Here is a 23,687-nt window from a genome sequence, read left to right as displayed (position 1 = left end):
AAAAATGAGTTCAGAGGACCATGTTCAAGTTCCATCCACGTCTAGCATACATTCAACTGGGTAAGAATAACTCATTTATCAAAACATAGAATGCATGAGTATAGGTGTCGATGGTGAGATAATATTATGTTTTATTACTATATTTTACACGGATATTTACTCGTTTATTTTAACATTTTACAATTTTCCGACGTTTCGGGTACTTTGCAGAACTACCGCGACCATGGGGTCTGCAAAGAACCCAAAACGTCGGAAAATTGTACACAACAAACTACAATAAATTCATGAATCTAGGCTTCAATGGCTAAAATAAATGATGGTATTATGTATTATATTATGATGCTAACTAAAATAAATGATGACTTTATGTACTTACATTGCAGAAATCAAACATTACCTGACCAAACAACACCAATGGAACTTCATCCTGATCCTGAGTACCTACTATCATCCATTTCAAATGCCTTACGTCCAGCAACTCCTCTGGAGTGAGTGTCAAAGCCTGTTTATATTATAAATATCGGTAGTTATTCCTTGAATCCTTTGCCTAACCCGACGGGATAAAGGTGGGAGTTTATTGTATGTGTTGTACGTTCAATTTAGGCTTACTAATAATTATTAAAATAGCTAGATATAAATGCTCAAGTCAATAATATTTTATTTTTGACTTATTTAAAATATATATGGTGAATTTACCTTTCAGGTCCACGGATAATTTTGACGATGATTTTGTCATACTTCCTGAGGAGGGACAAAAATTTGAGGAATGCAGTGGCAGGAGAATCGTGGACATCGGTTATTTTTTCAAGCAATTGAAAGAAATGGATCATGAATCATTATTTAAATGCAACAACAGTCATTTACTAGACTCGCGACAAATACGTGGAATGTTTATATTTTTATAAATAAATTGACTATTGTATACTCTGACATAATAACCTAATAAATATGACATAATATCTCATAACGTATGTCAAGTAGGCTTGTACTTGAATATCATTCATTCATTTATTTATGTTTGTTTGTTTGTAAAAAGAATCTGCCTGAAGTTAGCCAGGGATTAGTTTACTCACGTTCAATGCGCGGCCTATACATACTAGCATAGACTTTAAGTCGGGAATTAGGGATAGGTATGGGCTACGGCTACGGGTCTGGGCCCAGCACTAAAGAGCATCTGTGAGCGTACGGAAGCATTCGAGACAATTTGGAATCGGTCACTAATGAGGTAAGTATCGGTATTCTCTTGTACAATCAACCGATAAGTGTGTACATCAAACTTTATTCTCATTTTTACTCATTCATACCTACTGAGGTTAAAAAGTGTTTCAAACAAGATAATACCGATACCGATACCCGGTCAAGTGTACGGTGACCCTTATTTCTATTCATACAATACCAACTAAGGAATTTTTTTTTCAAAAACAATATAATACCAATAACAAGTAAAAGTGTTTCAAACAGCTTGGACCCCTTGGAATTACGCCGAGATGTAGCTTCACTCTGCATCCTCTATCGGTTGTATCACGGGGAGTGCTCTGAGGAATTGTTCGGAATCATACCACCTGCAACTTTTCGCCATCGTCCCACGCGAAAAACATACCATCCTCATCACCTTGATGAGTGGCAGTCTTCCACAGTGCGTTTTTCGCATAACTTTCTGCCGCGCACTGTAAAACTCTGGAATGAACTGTCACCAGCAGTATTTCCTTACCTATACGACCTGCAAACCTTCAAGAAAAGAGCGTATTCCCTCTTAAAAGGCCGGCAACGCACCTGCAGCTCTTCTGATGTTGTGAGTGTCCATGGGCGACGGTAGTTGCTTACCATCAGGTGACCCGTTTGCTCGTTTGCCCCCTTATTTAATTTAAAAAAAAAAAACTATACCCGGTCAAGTGTGCGACGACCCTTATTCTCATTTATGCCTACTAAGGAAAAATTTTGTCTAAAACAAGATAATAAGAGGGTAAAATATTGAACTCGCATGCCCGGTCGCCGCTGCCTCTACGCTACGCACCTACTACCAGGCGTGCGCATAGAAAGCGCGGGGCGGAAGATGGTTGCCCCGCGCATGCTCCCGCCACGCTTCATACCTCACCCCCTCAGAAACGCGATGCGCACCCTACCACTTCATCTTAATAAGCACTACACTAGCGGCCAAGCCGCAGCGGCCAGGTCCGGTCGCGACGGCCATCGAGATAGACATACCTAGTGTAACGGCGCGGCCGCACATCCGTCTATCGTACGAAGCTTCGTGCTATCACTGCTATGAGACGATACCATCGGACGATATCTCAGACGATATACACGCAGATCGTTATATACAATGGTATCGTTTTAAGCAAGAAAGCACTACACAGGTGCGGCACGGGCATAAAGCATTGACTTTAAGAAACAGGTGTAAAGTGTAAACTTGGTTACGTGTATTACTACTGTTTAAGGCGGGGATTAATCTCAATCCAAAACGATAACTTTGCACACAACCAAAGACCAAGCGTATACGCATCGCAATAAGATTCATTTTAGCTTAGCATAAAACTCAAGTGACTCGAGCGGATCTTCTCTATTTTTCATGTTTTTTTTAAATATCTTTGGAAATAAACATTAAGAAACAAAATTGTTCGGTTAAAGAATTTTTAATATAGATTTACTAACAATTTATTCAAATAAAATGTATAATTATCCTAGTTAATACTTATATTTCGATGAAATAGATTTTTATCGGAGGTGAGTTTGAAAATTAATTACAGCCAAAGTATTAAGTTTTATTAAAATGTTTATGGTTTAAGGTATTTTAAATATTGTGCTTTATACCTCATATTTTTTAAAACTTTGTTATTACATTGGAACTAGGTAAAATTTTTATAGATGTCTTTTAACTTCAACTCCGGTTTGAAAATAAAAAACAATTTTAATAGAATAGACTATTTATTACAAAATCTTTGACATAATAGCCGTAAGTAACAAAGGCTTCCAAGCCTCAAAAATATAAGTCACTTAAAAATCCTACCATACAACTTATAAAATAAAATCTCATAGTATCTATAAATATCACATAGAATAAGAAAATCTTACCCCTTTACCGTCATATAACATAATACTAATAATTTTTAATAGCACGTTACTGCTAACAATAATAAATGGTAACAATATTAAGGACCCTCTAACTGTTGGCCTATGATGGATAACTTTGATTGTGAAGCAGTCAATCTACGTCGATCGTGGACAATCATAGATGATATTATTATATAATTTGTCCATCATGGGCCAAGTTAGAGTCGCCGCATAATGGCTTTTAGCATGATGACAAACTTTTATTTTGTAACAAACACTAAAATAACATTTTTTTAACAATGTTGCCAACTTAAAAGAAATGTTTCTAAAAACTGAATGTTTAAGAGCTCACCTGACTCTAAAAATCAAACATCGTCCTTCTCTCTTCACACTCACGCCCGTCTTTCATATGCCAGGTGAAAAAGGACGGCGCGGAATCATCGCCGAGTTAGTTTTACTTGAATAAAAGACGAACTATAATGATTATGAAAAAAGTGTTTTGAGCAAATTTAGGTTTTATCAATACCTTTTTAGATATTAAAAAATATTAAAGAAAAGACAGCAAACTTCGAAGATCCAAGCAAAAATGTGTCTAAAACAAGGTTTTTTGTAAAAAAGAAACTATCGAGCATTTTTTGAGTAATCGTGTTTTCGTCTTGAGCATTTAATCTTTATGAACTAAAGTTACTTGTGTAAAAAAATCAGTTTTCTAGACCTTACAGATTTTGAGATCTAGGTTAAAGTATGTAGTTAAGTTAGGGTCATATGGGCTCTTAAGCACATAACGAGGGTTCTTTTAGTTAGAGACATTATTTGTGAAATTTTGAAACCTTTTAAAATTAGGTGTTACTGTACTACTAAGTACAATGCGTGTTAGATTTTAGAGTTCCGTACCCAAAGAGTAAAAACGGGACCCTATTACTGAGACTTCGATGTCTGTCCGCCTGTCCGTCTGTCTCCAGGCTGTAACACAAGAACCGTTATAGCTAGACTTCTGAAATTTACACAGATTATGTATTTCTGTTGCCGCTATAACAACAAATACTAAAAACAGGATAAAATTAATATTTAAGGGGGGCTCCCATACAACAAACGTGATTTTTTTAGGTTTTTTCCCTCGTAAATGTCTACGCTAACACTTTTTCTTGCAGTAGAAATATCTACGATACCAAATCAGCAAAAATTGGTTGCCTCACCCACTTTTAAATTAAAAATAATAGCGGATATTTTTTTTTATCTTAAAATATACAATGACATTGTATATATTAAGATAAAAAAAAAAAGGTTTTTGTATATATTATACAAAAACCTTCATGGCGTCAGGTACAAATGTAGAAAGGAATGGCTCGATTCACCGATATTGTTATTATTTACTAGCGAATGACGACATAGCTAGTTATTATGTCTACGAGTTTTTTTCAGATTTTTTTGAAAAGTAATTTCTAAAGGCAATCAATATTTTTAGGCAACTTTTAGCTACCTGCAGTTAAAATTTTTAGCACGTAACAATAGTTTAAAGTTCAAACCTTTTTCTTGTTTAACAACAGGCAGATAAAGCATGTAACATAATATTGATAAATACATCATAAAATAGTAAATAAAGAGCTTATAATATTTATATCATTCATCCCTGTTATTTTCCATATGTATAAAATATTTTAAGATTTTATAATATTACTGAATAGTTTCAACGTGCAAAAATACGACTAGACAGTAAAAATCTTCGCCTTTTCATCTAATAAGTAATTAATCATATATTTTTTTGTTTTTTTTTTTCTTTTAATTAGCTACACAGTTAAATTACTATAACTAGCAATAAATATTTTATAAAAATGATCACACAATAAAGCAATGCTAAGGCGCCAAATCGAACCTATAATTATTATTAACTAAATAATTTGGATAGGAGTTAAAATATCTAAGGGTACACAAAATTGCATATTATTATCTTAATCAAAACTAAATGTGTTGACAATGTTTACTCTATACACGGTTCAGCAGAATCTAAGTTGTCAAAGTAACAATAACCGGGTTTACACTATTCAGGGTTCACCAGAAACTAAGGGTCAGCGCAGACAGAAAGGAGCGCAGCGGAGAGGATTTTATGAACGCACTTGAAAATAAACTTTAAGTGTATTACACTAAAGCGCATAAATGCTTGGACCTTAACAAGAAATGCTCGCGCGGTCTCGAGGATACGCGGGATTCGGGAATTCCTTATCGCACTTTAGTGTCATAATTTTCAAGTGCGTTAATAAAATCCTCTCCGCTGCAGCGCTCCGTTCTGTCTCCGCTGGCCCTAAGCGGTTAAAGTGGCCAGGTTTTACTTAAACACATAAACCAAAATCTAAGCTGTCAAAGTAACAATACCTGGGTTTACTCTTTTCAGAATACAACATAATATAAGCTGTCAAAGTGACGATAACCAGGTTTTCCATATTAATGCAGCTCGCGAAAATTGTACAACCAGCAGAATATCGGTTTAGCTACGTAACAACCCTATCTGCCTATACCTAAAATTATAATCTAAGTTGTCAAAGTGTCTATTAACCGGGTTCACGCAGGGTAGGACACCAGGTAGCTCTGTCAGTAACCGGGTTTAGTGTTTACGCTATTCAGGATAAGACACCAGGTAGCTTTGTCGATCGGACTCGGGTTGGTCGGCATCAAAGCTGTGGTCGTTGGACTTGCTCTCCCACTCACTCTCCGGGTCCGAGAATATGTTGCGGTCCAATTCTTCTTCGAGACCGTCTATATCTAGCTCGTCTGGAAAGAAAAAAAAAAGGATGTTTAAGCTATTGCATAGCTTTTATCGCGAGTTTCGTGCGCATCGTCTAACGTAAACGTTGTTTCGTCTAACGAATTCGAAAATGCGGTGCGTTTGGTGCGTGCTGATAAATGTGCGATCACCTTTAATGTAGGCCTACTGTTTCGGGAGTAGGTAAGGGACCATCCATTAAGTACGTCACACGATTTTCATGATTTTTAGACCCCCCTCCTCCCTTGTCACAGGTGGTCACATTTGTGAGACCCCCCCCCCCCCCCCCCCCCGCCCAATTTGCCGTCACAATTTTACATGTACTTAAAAATTAAAACCACCTCAATATTTTCGCTATTCAATTTATTATACTTAAAAAGTGACGTCACAAAACTTAGTACCCCTCTCCCTCCTTGTCACACAGCACACTGTGTCGTACTTTATCGACACCCTCAACCTTCCCCCCCATTAGGTGTGACATACTATTAAGTGACATACTAGGGCCATCCCATAATATGTGACATATTATGGATGGCCCCTAAGCCCCCTAACCTCTCGACGTACCGTTGTCGGGCATGAGGTCAGCGGTCCAGTCGTTGTCGAACTCCAGCTGCTTGTTGACGTCGCGCTCCGTCGGCGACTGCACTGCGTCCGTGTCCGCGTCCGTCACGTCGTAGATCTCCGTCATCTTCATCTGTAACGACAACATTAACATTAGGAGTGGGTTGGACCATAGGCGTTGTTGTGTCAATTAAATAATCAATCTATCTAAATTGGCACAGTTAGGGCCTGTCCACATCTCCACGTCACGAGTCACGACGTCGTCAACGTGGAACGGTGCGGTAACGTGGCACTTTAAGTTGACGTGACGTGTAAATTTACGTCAAAGTAACGTAAAAATGCACGTCTTTTTTTTTCTTCCTCCATTTTTAACAATATCAAAAGCAGAATACATATTGTGCGGTCCACATCTAAATCAGTAGTGAAGAATGTAGCAGTTTGACAAGGCATGGCGACGTACATTGTTGCTATATCGTGATGAGCATTTTACTTTACGTTAACGTAAATTTGCACGTCACGTCAACGTACCGTGCCACGTTACCGCACCGTCCCACATTGACGACGTCGTGACGTGGAGATGGGCCCTTACTAATTCCCAAAAAATATTATAAACTGTATCTTACGGCCTTTTATTTGATCTAGCGCTTCATATTCACAATAGGAAGGGTAAAATCCATACTTCCATACTATACTCAATATTATAAATGCGAAAGTATGCCTGTCTGTCTGTATATCTGTTACCTCCTCACGCCCAAACCGCCGAACCGATTTTGCTGAAATTTGGTATGAAGATAGTTTGAGTCCCGGGAAAGGACATAGGATATTTTTTATATCAGAAAATGTACGGTTCCCGCGCGATTAATGAATTTTATCGCAACGGAGTTGCGGGCGTCAACTAGTTTATATTATGATTATGTAGCCTCGACCAATGCTATTCTTTATCAAAGTGCAACTGCGCAGTAGGACTACGTCATAGATAGGCAATCTCGGTAGATACCTAGAATACATCTCTATACAAGGTGTAACAAAACTGTAGTGATTATACATTAGCGTGCGCATGGGTTCCCTATATACGTAGAATTCGCTGTGAAAGTGGCAGCGCTGAAAGAGTAACTTTTCTTTTCACCTTTGGAAAAAATTATCACGTTGGAGCGCTTGCCCATACAAATTACAAAGAGTGTCATCTAGTTAAAAATAATATTTACAGAGAAAATAACTATAAAGTATAGTTTTCACAGAGCCAGTACTGGCTGCCAATAAGACTGGCAGCCAGTATTGGCTTGTTATATGCCGCGTGTGAACAGTTTGGCCTGGCTTGAAAAACTGTTCACACGCGGCATATACCAAGCCAATACTGACTGCCAGTCTTATTGGCAGCCAGTAAAACAAAAGCCAGTCTGTGAAAACTATACTTAAGAAATCTGCTTGTTTTTGTTCTTTCTTTTTGCATAGAGAACAATACCAAAACAAATAATTTGTATTTATATTTTTGCGAACTCCAACTGATAACCTTTGGAATTAAACATACTTACAAATAAATAAACTGATAATTTTAACAGCCAGCACAAGACAAACGGTAAAATATTTTCTACTGACAATACTTTTTAATAATACTAAACCTAAACTAACGTAAGACTTAGGGTACGTAGATTTTTACAGTGACGTAGGTAGCACTGTGGTGGAAACTGGAAACGCTTAATGTTATGAATTTATGATGATTCAGCTGATTAACTTGACAACTTTCAATAGGCCAAATGCTCTCAAGCAATTAAAAATACATCTATAATAACAATTGACACTTAAAAATCAGTATTATAGAAAAAACTCGTGTATAAATGACATAATAATTTTAATGAGCGATGGCCGATGAGATAAACAATGGACGATCCTTGAAGGTCGTACGTCGCATTTAACACATTATTATGTTTTGTAATAAATTAATAATAATATAATAGTTTAATATTACAGGTGCCGTTAAATTGTGAAATATGTAGAATTTCTTTGGCTAATAAACTATTTGTAATAACTGTAATGATCAATCAAGTTATTATTGTTAGTTATAAGTTCCAACCTCTAAATTTGTTTCCGTACTTACTTCTTTTTATGTTATTACCTATTTATATGTGTTTTATATTAATGTTGGTATGTATGTATTTGTGTATGTAAAAATAATGTCTACTATAATATTGCACACTCATAATATAAGTAATTCAATAATATTCAGTCCTTTACCTGTGGTTGCCTGGAAGAAATTACTAATTAGTAATAAGGCCCCCATTGTAGTACACTGTATTAGTTAATAAATGTTGTAATTTTCTTCTTAACGTGTGCACAATAAAGTATATTTATTATTATTATTATTATTATGATTGGTATTATGACATAACTCTTACTAAATGTTGTCTGAAACTCCGTTACTGGTCAAAAAATGTATTTTTCTATGATCAAAACCTACATGGATGTGCCTGGATGACCATTCTTGGAACTCGAAAGTAACTCCTTACCAAAAATCATTAAAATTAGTTCAGCAGTTTAAAAAACGCATTTATCTGCTTGGCTTTTGAACTCAACTCATAACAGATAATATTAAAGTTATTATTGGGATTAAGTACCCATTTCTTTTATTTTAGGTATTTAGATAAAAGATATTGATAAAAAATTATTATAACCTTCATTATGCGTATTTTACTAATTATTTAAGTCGTAGAAAACAAAGTTGTTTTTATAGCTACATTAAAAAGAAATAGGCTATACGAAAGTCAATTTATTATTCACTAGCGGCCCGGCCCGGCTTCGCACGGGTGGACATTGGTTTTTAATTATTTTTTTTAAATAAAGGTAGTCAATCTTTAAGTTAAGCAGAACATAAAAATAGTTTACATTATTTAGCCTGCAACTACTATATTATAATTATTATGTACATATAATACATATAATACATTTTTATTGTATTTTTTTTTATATTTTTATATTTTAAGTGTTATGTTTGATTATTTTATCCTTACCTGCAGAACTATAAGACTATAGTACATCACTTTGCGATAAGTAAGTATAGTCTATAATTTATAAAGCATAAGCAAGAAGGAATATTTTGGTAGATTTTTCACACAATTATTAACACTTAATACGGTTCCCTTTTTTCTCTCATTAAATATAGCCTATATTCAGCAGAAATAGTGTGGATTAAAAAATATGCATTAATACTTCCATCGTACATCGGCATCGTGGGTATCGCAGACACAATAGATCTTCAATTGTTATGCTGGCAGCCGACTGCCGCTATTGGAGATTTATAGTTAAAGAAATTAATTAATTATAATAGCAATCAAAAATAATAGTCATTCAAAACTTATTTTAAAAAGTTCTAAAAATATTACTTTCGTAGTCATAACTTTTAAAGCTTTTTTGAAATTAGGATTATAATAATGAAGCACGATAGTCTATATCAAATCAATAAAGCAGCACCCGGCTGTCGCATAACTATTGAAAATCTATTGTGTCTGCGATTCCCACGATCGAGGTAATATTTACGTGGACTCTCCGGGCGAGTCTGTGGCACTGATAAATAATTAAATCTCTCCCCTACCGCACGCACACCCGCGCATCGCGCCTTGACGCCCAATTCGCAACGTGCAGCAGAAATCGTAATATTTTAATTTCGCCATAACATTAAAACCAAACGTCCAATTTTAATCATTCAAAGACCAAATATTATCTACATTAACTGTACTTAGTGATGAAATAATTTATTTTGATAAGGGTCAATAGCATGATTTAAATAAACGCATTTAAATATAGTCCAAAAAAAAATCTAGATTTTTTAATAAAAAAATGGTTATTGTGCCTCACTCAACATAGATAGGTATAGTGTGTCGCGGACTTTTTTGTAGATATTTAAAAGATCTATAATTACTTAGAACATTTTATGCCTCTATCTTTTATAGTTTAGGCAGCGTACGCAAAATAAGTAACTTTTCTGGTTGATTTTTTAAACCTTGCGTCCGAAAATCCCAAATATCTTACGGAACCTTATATTTTTCCAAAATAAAAATTAGCCTATGTTCAGCAGAAATAATGCAGGATTCCAATGGTAAAAGAATTTTTCAAATCGGTCCAGTAGTTTCGGAGCCTATTCGACTCAAACAAACAAACAAACAAACAAACAAACAAACAAAAAATCAAATCTTTCCTCTTTATAATAGTAGTGTAGATGAAATCCTTTTAAGGTGTTCCTGAAAATTCAAAATTTATGGGAACCTTTACATTTTATAGAATTTAACAGTTACAATCAGTTACTTAGATTTTATACCCTTACTAATAAAATTTTGTTTGTCTGATACATTGGAAAAATCGCTCTAGACAAAACATTGTAAAGCTTATTTTATACTTACCTTTTTAATCATGACGATTAACCTATAACTATTTTATTAATAGTACCTGGATGACCGAGCTTTGCTCGGTATAGCAAACACTCATTGACTTCGTGTTACTTAATAACGCCATCTGCTGGTCGTTAAAACAATTAGTTGCTCACATAATAGTATTATTATTCGCCAATAGATGTCAGGAAGAGTCATATTTTTCAGTTTATCGATTATCGATAAAACACGAATAAAAATACATTTTCTGAGAATGATTCCTATGTATATATATATATATATACACAAGAATTGCTCGTTTAAAGATATAATAAGATTAACAATTTATTAACCTATAACTAATATATCCGTAATCCGCAGCCGAACATATTGTAAACAAATTTAAAACAAATTTTAGAAAATCTACGTGTTGACCTAACACCGATGGATTAGAGCGGTGCCTCGTTGATATCGATAAAAATCGCACAACAAATATCGATAACGGATGTCATAGTTCGCGCGGCGCGGAGTGGTATGAGCGTACGTCACAACGCACCGCCCACTGACACTTGACGTGTCAAACGATAAACCTATCCAGGGTTGCCGAACACGCGAATATCCTCGAAAGTATTATTTTATTTGTCGAAGAAAATGGTCCGATTATTCGCAGCCCTGAAATTATTTCTAAATGAACGATAATATTAATTGCAAAAGACAAACACGTAGATTATGCCTTACTCTCACTAAAAACTAATCAATCACGGCTTAATTAGTTCACCTGTTTAAACACGAATCCCGATTGAGTAGCCAAATCACAATATTTAAGCGTCAGAGTTTCATGAAGACAGCGAAATTTTAGGAATTTATGTGTACATAATGGGATTGATTTCTGACAAATTATCCCGGTGGCGAATCGCGATTACTATGATCCGCTTCGGTTATCCGGGATTCGTTGTTTGACGTGTGACGTAACACCGGTGCGACATAATTATTTAATTGGTATTGTATATTAATAGTGATTAGTGCTCTCTATTTTTACGTACGGCAATACCTTGTTCTCGCTGTCCAGATAATAGTACGCCAACAGCGCCTCATTGTGTGTGGTCACGTTGAGTATGTGTTCAAATGCGTCGGTGTCACCTGGCGTGTCGAAAGATTGCCGCGACTCAGTATACGCCAGCTTTGGTGTGCTGCGTCTGAAATGGAAAGATTAATCTTTAATATCTCCAATGCTTTATCGATAGATCTAGGTAAGCAACTCTAGTCTATTTAGGTTATCTAATCTTGTTTAAAAGTGTACTCTGCACCCATACTATTGTCTCTACATTGGACTCAGCCTTTGCCGAAACATCTAAGTTTTGATTCTGGAAAAAAATAAAATTCGGTAAGACAATGGCGTAAGTGCTAAACATTTTCAAAATTATTCGTTCCTTTATCTTACCGAAGGTAGGATATATTATTGTAAAAGGTATAAAAATAAATTAATCCTGCTCATCAGTGATAACTTGATAAGTGATAACTATATTATGCAATTCCTTGTTTTTAAAACAAATTGTAAATAATTTTCGAAGGCTATTATTTACGCAATAGCCGTGGAGGGTACAGATTAAAGAGAGATGTATTTAAACTGATAAATATAAGGAATTCAAACTCCATCTGCCGTTTACGTAACGTTACCTAATGACACACTTTATCATAATATTTTGCGAAAATAAACAGTAATTTCCGCGATAAAACAATCTACGCAGCGCAATAAATACCGAAGTAAAAGCTCGCAACAACATCCTATTATATTACAGGGATGGCAAACCTTTACGTATCAACGTGCTATTTTCTGCAAAAAACTTCAGTGAAGTCATAGACAACAAGTTTTTTTTGTGATTTCAATGCACATTTAGGGTGAGGCCGAGCGTAATTTTGTGAGTCGTGAGTCGTCGAATTTCGGTTGCGTAATTTCTGTTGCATTCGCAGTTACAACTGAATAAAATACGCTCGTCTAACATCTGAACAGAATTTCTGCCAAGCAGAATTTCTGCGACCAAAATTCTGTGACTCGTTCTTTTTTGTTCTCGAATTGTCGCAAATGTTGAAGCGTAATTTTGTGACTCGAGAGAGATCTCGAGTCACAAAATTACGCTCGTTTGGCCTCACCCTTAAGGATTTCCCAGAGCAACAATATTTTACACCGGCCAAGCAATCAATAACTATTAAAATGCGTGCCCAAAATATTGGCACTCGTGGCACGCGTGCCATAGGTTCGCCATCCATGCTCTATTACGATATCATTTGCCATAAAAAAATACACAGGTGAATACGTAACCGCGGCTTTTTATGGTTATAATAAATTTTTAAAGTTTGGTAAAAATTGTTACATCAAAGGTAAGCTGGGTTCGTTGTGCCATAAGCGTAATTTCAAAACAATCGCCAAGTAAATATTTTTATTATGGATCAATACTGACAATAGAAATAATAGGTACATGGTATGTTAGCTTGGAGACTGGAGTTCACTTTATATTTAACTAGATGTTGCTCGCAACTTTAATAAGACGAAACGAGACGAAAATTTTGAAACGTCGATTACACGTGAACTTTCAATTTTTCTGGGAAAACAAAAATTACATGTTTTTTTCCTTTCCTGAAAACAAGTTTCTCCATATCAAACATCTAAATTGGTTCAGTGGTTTATGCGTCAAGTGTTAACACACTTTCAAATTAATTTATTAGTTTATTCCATTTAACAAACAATCCACAGGAATAATAATTAGCTATAAATTATATAATGAATAAAATATAATTTATTTTTAAAACTTTGCGATAGAGATGTCCAGGACAATCTGTCGATATCGATAACACATTTCTAAGTTCCGGGTAGATACGGAAAATTACAGTAGATAATTATTCATAGTAGAAAGGTCGCATTTAAAATATCTAAGGATTAAACGATACCATGCGATCATAGCAATCACGTCGTTTCCTACTTGAAGTCTGTAACCACGCAGGGGTCTTTATGTTAATAGTGAATCAGTGATAATAATTTATGTTTCTTTGTGCTATTTCATTTATCAACTACTCGATACAGCTCCAGTTATCAGACAATTGGCATATCGATACTTTTATGCGGATATTCGAACGGTAATATGATGTCCTGCTTGTGTTAGAACGATGAACTTGCCCTCTGATTGGCCGATAATATTGCGGATGCGCAGTCATTGGTGCTTTGTATTACCAAAGCGGACTTGATTTGTTTTTTTATCAGATTTGTGTGTGGTATTAAAACACTAATGCGTTGGGAACACAATATATAGCTTGGATGGAATTTGAATTTTAAATTCTACAGAACTTATCTTTTCCATATGTATTATAATTATACAGGGTGCAATTAAACCTACCTGCCAAATTTTTTTTGGGGATTAGGTATCATTAGGTGAGTCCATTAAACCAAAAAAAAATAGGGTGTTAATTTTTTTACAATAACATTTTATCCCAAAAAAAATCGATGCACAATGGTCACTTCATAAGTTAATAATAATTGCGATATTGCGATCGAGCTAAGTACATCGCGCCGCGCGCCGCACAGATATCCAGTCGAGACCGGTTATGCGTAGGGGTAAAGCGAGGGTGACGCGCGGGGTGGGAGGCGGGAGGCCCGCCGCCCGCCGGTCGCTGAATCTGAATCGCGAGACAATCAAAGACTCGGATTATGGACAGTTCGCACTTCGCAACACCTGCACACGCCTAGCCAGCCTCGAAGACATGCCTCTGACGAGGTTAAAAGTGACAAAGTTGTGCTTAACAATCTTTTAAAGTAACAAACTTTTAAAGACAATGTGCAAAACGCGCTAGACTTTGCTTAGAGCAAAACGGATTGCAGTTTGAACTCGTTTGAACTATGCTAAGTGTAGACAAGATGGAAGTAAATAAGATTTAGAGGTGGATTGTTTTGATTTTTATTTTTTAATTAGTTGTACTGTGTACGTAAGTTAATTGAATTTTTAAATACGCCTAAATGCAAAGGATGTGGTTTAGATTTATTATAAATTTCTAAAGTGCTTATTTTTCGTAATTAAAAAGTTGTAATTTTCGATTCTTTTGATGTGTATCAATTAATTTTATTCTAAACATACCTGTCTACGTCCTTTACATTTGACGGTCCTAAGTTCGTCAAAGTATGAAGTACTTGTACTATTATCTATTCTGTGGTATGAAGGGAAAATTCGCAACTTATGATAATAACAAGAATGCAGTGACGGATTAGCCCTTAATCAAATTAAGCAATTGCCTAGGGCATCACGTCTGAGGGGGCACCAGAAGAGTAAAGGTTCAAAGACCGATTCTAGTTGAGATACGGATAGGGGGGCCCACAGGTATGGATTGCTTAGGGCATCAAGTAGTCTTAATCCGTCACTGCAAGAATGTCAATGGAAAAGCGGGGCGGGGCCGGGCCGCGCATGTGTCCATATTTTGTGGTGTTTGGTAGGATAACTTTCGGAGGCTATTTCTCAAAATTTTAGTACTGAGTGATTATAAAAGAAGAAATACGTGTATTTTTATTTTTAACAAGGATCAATATATCCAAATTTGGCAGGAAGGTTAAATTGCACCCTGTATAGACCTTTTTAGGGTTCCGTAGCCAAATAGCAAAAAACGGAACCCTTATAGATTCGTCATGTCTGTATGTCTGTCTGTCCGTCCGTATGTCACAGCCACTTTTCTCCGAAACTATAAGAGCTATACTATTGACACTTGGTAAAGTAGCTGTAGTCTGTGAACCGCATTAAGATTTTGATACAAAAATGGAAAAAAATATTCAAAATTTTAGGGGTCCCTATAGGTACAAGTCAACTGAAGCAAAAAAATTTTTTTTCATGTAACCTATGCGTGTGGACTGTGGGGTATCTATGGATAGGTCTTCAAAAATCATATTGAGGTTTCTAATATCATTTTTCTAACCTAATCAGTTTGCGGGAGAGACTCTTCCAAAGTGGTAAAATTTGTGCCCCCCCCCCCCCCCCCCCCCTCTAACTTCTAAAGTAGGGGTCGTAAGGGGGGGTAGGGGTAGTCTTCATTATAATTCTAAAAAAATGATGTACATTACTATAAAAACTATCAATGAAAATTGGTTTATCGAGATCTAGCAATTACTTTTTTTTGTCATTAATGGTAAACCTTAATTTAACTTTCATTAAATCAACTGAAATATAAAAATAAATCAAACACCTTTTAATTTCATAGAAATAAACCTTATTGCTGCTGCGGAACCCTACATGGGCGAGTCGAATTCGCACTTGGCCGGTTTTTATTACATTTGGACAGTTCAGGAAAAGGTTTTCAGGACTGTCTAAAATCTAAATATAAAAATCGGCCAAGTGCGAGTTGGACTCGCGCACGAAGGGTTCCGTTCCATTATAAAGCAAAAATAGGTAAAAAATGTGTTTTATTGTATGGGAGCCCCCCTTAATTATTTATTTTATTTAAATTTTATTATTAATTATTAAAGTATAAATAAAACTGAGTATTTTGCGAACATTTCAACTGCCTACCTTTTGCCATTATTGATATCGAACAAAAAATAGCAAAAAAATTACATTACTTACTCCCACAGGAGTCCCCCTTAAATATTAAATTTATTTTGTTTTCATTAGTATTTGTTGTTATAGCGGCAACAGAAATACTTTATCTGTGAAAATTTCAACTCTCTAGCTATTACCGTTCTTGCGTTACAGCCTCTTGTCGTCGTCGTCGATGTCTCTTCGTCTGTCTACAACAGACGAAGAGACACCGAAGTCTCAGTAATAGGGTCCCGTTTTACCCTTTGGGTATGGAACCCTAAAAACCGGCCAAGTGCGTGTCGGGCCACGCGCAATATAGGGTTCCGTAGTACCACTAGTTAATTTTTTTTAGTTGATCGACTATTACTCAATAACTTCTGAAGTATTCTTAGCCGTGATAGTTTTCCTTTTAAATTCAGCATATTTCCTACTCCCGTGATATTTTTCACATTTCAGGGGGAGGGACACTGGACTCTAACGATTTTTTCCGCTTTAAAACTTCATATTTCACAAATGGATCCCTTAATCGGAAAATGATCTATGAATACTCATAATGTTTAAAAAAAACTTATCCAACACGGTGGGGTGGACGCAAAAAAATATCATCCCCGCTTGATGTGTACTGTGTAGGCTCCCCTACACAGTACACATCAAGCGGGGATGATATTTTTACCATAAAAAAAAGATTTTATATACCACTAGCTGTTGCCCGCGACTTCGTCCGCGTGGACTTCACTTTATAGCGTGCGATGTCAACAAAATTGGTGTCAAAAGCTTTTATAAAAAAAGGGTATCATTTAAGCTATCACCAATTTAATTAGTTTTGTGTTTCTTAATTAATAGGGTTTGTCCTCAAAATAGTAGATCTGTCACCAAACAATGCAAAATCAGTTCCACAATAAATCACCTAAAATCCTGAGATATAAGGTCTAGTACCAAATAAATGTTTTTGTATGTATTATAATAGGTGTGTCCTAATAAGTATTTAAGCAAACCAATTTAAAGAGATCACCAATAAATCATATTATGTTACTAGAAAATTGCATTAAGTTCAAATAAAAAATTAGGGTTGTCATCATCGTTTCAACCAAAAGATTCTGCTACTTAACTAGACTCCGAAGGTTCTAAATTTCCACTGGTAGTATAAATTATATTTAAATAAATTTTTTAGCAGAGTAGTAAATAAAACAATTAAAGTCAAAATAATCAATATTTATTGTTTAAAATAATTACCACTGAACAATCAGCGCTGGTTTAAAATAGCTGGCTTATGGCTAGCAGAATAGTAGATAAAACACTTAATTAAAGTTAAAATAATAAAAAAAAAATCGAACCTAGTTACCTACTACCCATCGTTGAGGCCGGATTGGTCAATTTTTAAAGCGCGCCAAATTTGTCTCCGCCCCTTTGATCATTTTTTCATTAAAATTATAAATTGATGTATTAAATTGGTAACGAATACTATTAATTTAATATCTGAACGAAATAAAATGTTACTACTGTATTGGTGACAAAATATCAAATAAAAAGGAGTCGCAGTCAGGGATCGATAGGTAATCAATTTATTTGGTGACAGATCTACCATTCTGAGCACAGAGCTATTATTTAAGTTACAAAACTGTTATTATAAGAACGAAGGTTATATTTATGTAATGGAATATAATTTTATTGGTTATCGATCTCTTATTTTACACATATATTAACATTAATTTGATAATTCATACCTGGGAACAATTTTTTTTTATCTGAGAACGAAAATATTTCGTGGCGATAGATCTATTTATTAGGTGATACTACTTGATGACAAATATAAATTTTGGTGATAGAAAATATAGTTCCCTAAAAAAAAACCCTGGTACCCCTTAAATCAAAACAGCTGTGCAGTGTGCACATAATATTTCATTTTTTATTAAAATTAAACTTTATATTTTATGCCAAATTTTAAAGCTTATTTAGCCCCCCAATTACACAACTTTACCCATAAACTATTTATCACTGACAGGTTTAAGGTTACGTCACTGTATATGATATAAAGTACTGACTTATTAAATAACGGAAAATAGAAATAACAATCGAAAAAATCGAAACTCGTATGTATGATGATACCACCTCTTATAGAAAGATGTTGGGCAAGCGTTAGCGCGATGTAAGAGACGCACGGCGCCATCTAGTATGAACTTTTGGAACTAACTTAACTTGAACAAATTTTCGTATTTTCACCCCCTTACAACCCTTTTTTCCAGTAAAAAAGTAGCCTATGTCCTTTCTCAGGCTTTAGACTATCTGTATATAAAATTTCATTACAATCGGTTCGGTAGTTTTGGCGTGAAAGCAAGACAGACAGACAGACAGAGATACTTTCGCATTTATAATATTATACAATATAGTATAGATTTTGTCGGAATCATTAAATATTCATGCCGAATAACAGCTTTGTGATCCTAACTCCTATAGTCTCTGAGTAAAACCGTAGACAGACAGACAGACAGACGGACGGACATACCAAAACTATAAGGGTTTTTTGTTGACTACGGAACCCTAAAAAGGTCTATTGCATTACTTTTCTAACCCCCGACAAAAAAGAGGGGTGTTATAAGTTTGACGTGTCTGTCTGTCGGTCTGTCTGTCTGTCTGTCTGTCTGTCTGTCTGTCTGTCTGTCTGTCTCTGGCATCGTAGCATCCAAACGGGTGGACCGATTTTGATCTAGTTTTTTTTGTTTGAAAGTTGACTTAATTGAGAGTGTTCTTGGCTATAGTTCATCATCATCAGCCTGCTCTGTGCTGGAAAATCGCGGTTCATCTGGTTCGTGAAGGGCCGATTAGCAACTTGCAGTCGTTTGGTGGGCTTTATTGCATTCTAGTTCGTGACATTTATGAATATTTACACATTAATGGAAAGTTGACCTGGTGCTGCAGCATCACCTGGTGATCAATAGGATACCCAACTCCTCACCAACTTAGAGCAACGGTTTCGTGTTTGGGCTCATTTTAATTGCAATAAATAGTAAGACGTAGATAAACAGTAAATTATTGCATGCTGCTGCTGCAGCATCACCTGGATTCTATAGGAGCCGAGCTCCATATGAGCTCATATTGACGGCCTCATCCAAAAGGACAATCCTAGATGGTATTCATTGGGATATAATATGATCCTGTTGATAGAAATTATTCTGCACTATAGTCTATAAAGAACACAAGTTTAAAAAGCATGAAATAAAATTATATTAAGTAATTAAAAAAAAACCCCGCCAAACAACTTTAAAAAGTATTGAAATAATATATTTTACTGACTTTAAGTTTAAATAATTCCTAAGTGTAAAGTGATATTTTAGTCCATAATTGTTGTCAAGGTGTGTCGGGGGACCGCTAATGTAGATGTTTGATTTCACATAGCATTATAGTTTAAGGGTCAGTTTTCAGCAAGCCAAACCGAGACAATCAGTGACATGGCGATACAAAATGCAAAATACACTGTTGGCGGTCCCCCGACACAACGTGACAACAATTATGCACTAAAATATCACTTTACACTTAGGAATTATTTAAACTTAAAGTCAGTAAAATATATTATTTCAATACTTTTTAAAGTTGTTTGGCGGGGGTTTTTTTAAATTACTTAATTTAATTCATCAGGTATAATATAAATCTTTAATTTTATCTGATGTAAGTACTTATTTTAATTCAGCTTTATGTTATCATCATCAATATTATGATTTCTTTAATGTGATAAACGTCTTGGGTCGTCGATTTTTAACTTACGTCATTCAATAAAGAATACATTGTAAGTATCGATAAAAATTTATAATTGCGTGAAGGTCAAATTCTGATTAGATTGTAGAATATCAAATTTTTATTTCCAAAATGATTTTAAGTACACTTTAAATTTATTTTTCAGCTGATAAAAAGATTTTATACGTGACAGGTAAATAGTTTTTTTTTCTTACTTAATTATATTATTTTCTATTATTAGGATTTTCTCTACACGTGAGGGAAGATTCCGATGTATATTTACCTCCGAATGTCATAATATGTAGCTAATAAATAATAATAGTCCACACACATCTAAGTCAGAGCAAATCAAAATTACTAAATAGTTCCCACCTCCCAAGCACACAAATTGCATGTAGAGGCTGGACTTTGGGACCAAAAATGTATAAGACTCATGCCCGTGTTCAGTTTTCACCAATCACCTACTTTCGCTAAGTGTCCCCTAGCTGCCATTAAGTGTACCTCTTTCAAGATATAATTATTATTTACGTGTCACCTACTATATGAATACTGGCAAAACATAAGAGCTTTCAAAAACATGTCTGTGTTGAAAATACATAACCCTAAAAGGCCGCTAGGGAATACTTAGCGAGGCGGTTGGTGAAAACGGGCATAAGACTAAAACAAGTAGGTACCTACCATACATGATTTAGTCACAAAGTCCAGAAGCATGTCTCGGTATAATATTATGACGGTCATCGTAGGATATCTTAGATTATAAGGACATTTTGTTGCTTATTAACGATATAAGCTTTGGTTAAAAAGATATGTTTTGGAGTTTGTTAGGATAATGCAGGTTGAGCACTTTGTTTACAATCCATGCTGATGAGCATGTTAGAGATATAGTGCACTGCTGACTGCACACGCACTTGGGCACTTATATAATACTTCTGCGTAGCTAACTTGGTTTCAATGGAAGTGGGCATGTTACCGTAACCGGTGTGGCAAATGGCAATGAGGCATTACAAATTATATAAATATTTCATGTCTCGATAAACTATGCAGGGACTTTTTACTGTTGTCGTATGATGGTTTCGACCGCATAGGCCATAGAGTATTTTATGGGAAATGATCCCACGATTAAAAAACCTTTGTTTAACCCCGATATCTAACTCTATATGAGCCAAATTAAATCAAAATCGGTTCAGTCCTTCAGTAACCTCGTCTTTGCAAACGAACGAACCTTTCGTCTTTATAATATTAGTAGAAATATAATTGAGTATGAGTTATGACTTATGAGTAACCGCAGCTGTTTACTGGTCGACATCGGGGCGATAACGTTTACAAATTACAACACTGTTTTGTTCACAGCTACACACAAATAACCTTATCACATTTCAATTTGTATCGCAATTACTTACTAAATATTAAATTGCATTTGCCACATATGATTATATCACAATATAACAAATGAATCCAAAAGGCAGTTGTATGAATTTACACACTCTAGCTTTTCGGCAGACGCAAAAACAAAATATGCAAAAGAAAATGGTAAGGCCTTGTTGAGATGGAAAACGAGTATTTAATCAGCACAATATTATGACCTAGGTGGGCGAGCCATGTGGCGATAAGCGATGGACACTATTTACACTTCTGAAACTACTCGACCGATTTTGATGCCATGGACAGTAGACCACGCACCACGGATAAGAACAAAGAACACTATAATATTATGCAATTTCCCGTGGTGTACCCTCCGATGAAAAGGATTCTATATAGAATACTTATCATCATGGAAAAATGAACTACTACCACCGAACACTGTTCGTCACAATAAAATTGATCGTCTAGGCCCTAGGGGTCCATTAGGCCCATAGACGATCAAATTAATGTCAATATCATGCTTCAATTGTATTGATCAGTTTCTTTAACAATTAGATTGAAGGCGCGCGATATTCAATATCAACCCTAGATGGGCAATAATATTGCGCAATATGTGATACTAGAGATCGCCCAATGGTCGAAATTCGACCTTAGTTTCAACGACATTAGGATTACTACCTATATTTTTTTTAAATATAGACTATAATTTTTTTTCAACTCTTGTCTCTGGGACTTAGCTGACCTCAGACTGGCCGTGTAAGCATTGTCTAGATTCAATAAAAAAAACTATAATCCATTTTCAATTTGTCAACTTGTTGTCAACAGACTTCAGCCATAAATAAAAGAGTATAATTCGTATGTATAGGCTTGTCACTCAAAAATCTGTCATTTCTCATGTGTGTGTGTGTGTGTTGTAGTGTGTGTAATGTTTTATTTGTAAAAAAAATGTATGATAAAAGCATAATTTCAAAATAATATTAGTTCGATGCACTCCTTCACCATATAAACTATAACTGTGCAAAATTTCATGCACCTACGTTTCCCCATTTTTCGTAAAAAGGGTAACAAAGTTTTTCGTTCGCGTATTAATATTATGATATCTTATATATTATGTTACGCTTAAAGACCGAAAACGCTCAGTGAGCGTTTTCGGTCTTTGAGCGTATCATATATATAAAAATTCTCGTGTCACAATGTTCGTTCCCGCACTCCTCCGAAACGGCTTGACCGATTCTCATGAAATTTTGTGAGCATATTGAGTAGGTCTGAGAATCGGCCAACATCTATTTTTCATACCAAAAATTATTTATATGGCAAAACAACATTTGCCGGGACAACTAGTTGCACTATAAAATTGATTGTCTAGGGGCCCGCTACGCCGGAGACTTCTAGTAAATTAGAATGTATACCTTCTATCAAAGCTGTCTTCGATCCCCAGCTTGTAGAACACACTAGGGTCGGAGCGGTCGTGTGCGGAGTAGAGGAACGCGTGCAGCTGACTGAGCACCTGCCAGCTCAGCCTCCACAGGGACTTGCTCATCTTAGGTGTGCACGCCACAAATCTGCAAACAGACCACCATTAATAACCAGCCATAAATTGTGAAATGGGAACTGCAAGTGATCAAGAATGATACCAGTGAAACCTACCTAACCTACGACTCGGCTACGACCTAGGACATCGTGATTGTTTGGACCTATTGCTTTGTGTTGGACCTAGTGAATAAAGTCTTCAAAAGAGTCAGCAGGTCTTTCTCTCCAAATCATTCGAACCCTATAGCACACTATGTACACGATGTTGATCCTTATTTTACTACGTATATAATAATACTTGGCATAAGTTCATTTATCATTACAACATTTGACGTTCCGACTTCCGAGTTCCGAGGTTTGACCTTTCGAGGTTTGCAAACAGACCGGTATTTTTAGGCTTAAATTAGGTAATAATAATTATTAAGGTTATACCTAATTACTCGTACTATAGCTATTTGGCAATCGTCTATTCATTAAGTGCAATACCGGACAGGTTTCCTTATAAACTTATCCGGTTTTCTAGAAACTTCCACCTAGGAGAAAGCCGACTTGTTAAACATAAATAATAACGTTCATCATAAATAATAACGTTTAACTTAATAGCACGTCGAGTGTTATGAAACGTGCCATGTCTATATTTAATTATAGTGGGACATATTGTGAAAACTGTTAGCAGTATAGAATTTTATAATTGTGTCACATATTTAATATTCTACATAGCCTAAAGTGTACAAGAATTCAGCCTTTTTTTTTACAACGCGATTAAAAATACATCAGGCTTTCATCCAC

General features: G+C 35.4%; 1 protein-coding gene and 2 long non-coding RNA genes across 3 annotated transcripts in view; 2 read left to right on the top strand and 1 right to left on the bottom strand.

Moving 5' to 3' along the window:
- Positions 1 to 23,687, bottom strand: part of LOC121728960 — a 45,685-nt gene that overhangs the window by 12,270 nt on the left and 9,728 nt on the right. The window contains exons 7-10 of the mRNA XM_042117319.1: positions 22,778 to 22,930; positions 11,780 to 11,924; positions 6,374 to 6,503; positions 5,689 to 5,817 (exon numbers count right to left, since the gene is read on the bottom strand). Coding sequence (XP_041973253.1) covers positions 5,689 to 5,817; positions 6,374 to 6,503; positions 11,780 to 11,924; positions 22,778 to 22,930 — 557 coding nt within the window. The remainder of the gene's footprint in view (positions 1 to 5,688; positions 5,818 to 6,373; positions 6,504 to 11,779; positions 11,925 to 22,777; positions 22,931 to 23,687) is intronic.
- Positions 1,880 to 3,092, top strand: LOC121728962. The gene is made up of 2 exons (XR_006035895.1): positions 1,880 to 1,963; positions 3,057 to 3,092. It is a non-coding gene; the product is annotated as an uncharacterized LOC121728962 (long non-coding RNA).
- On the top strand, positions 5,053 to 5,504 carry LOC121728964. Its single transcript, XR_006035897.1, has 2 exons — positions 5,053 to 5,082; positions 5,372 to 5,504. It is a non-coding gene; the product is annotated as an uncharacterized LOC121728964 (long non-coding RNA).

This window comes from Aricia agestis, chromosome 7, assembly GCF_905147365.1.
Source record: "Aricia agestis chromosome 7, ilAriAges1.1, whole genome shotgun sequence".
NCBI lineage: Eukaryota > Metazoa > Arthropoda > Insecta > Lepidoptera > Lycaenidae > Aricia > Aricia agestis.
The sequence above is the reverse complement of the archived record's forward strand: the minus strand, read 5'-3'. Positions and strand labels throughout refer to the sequence as shown.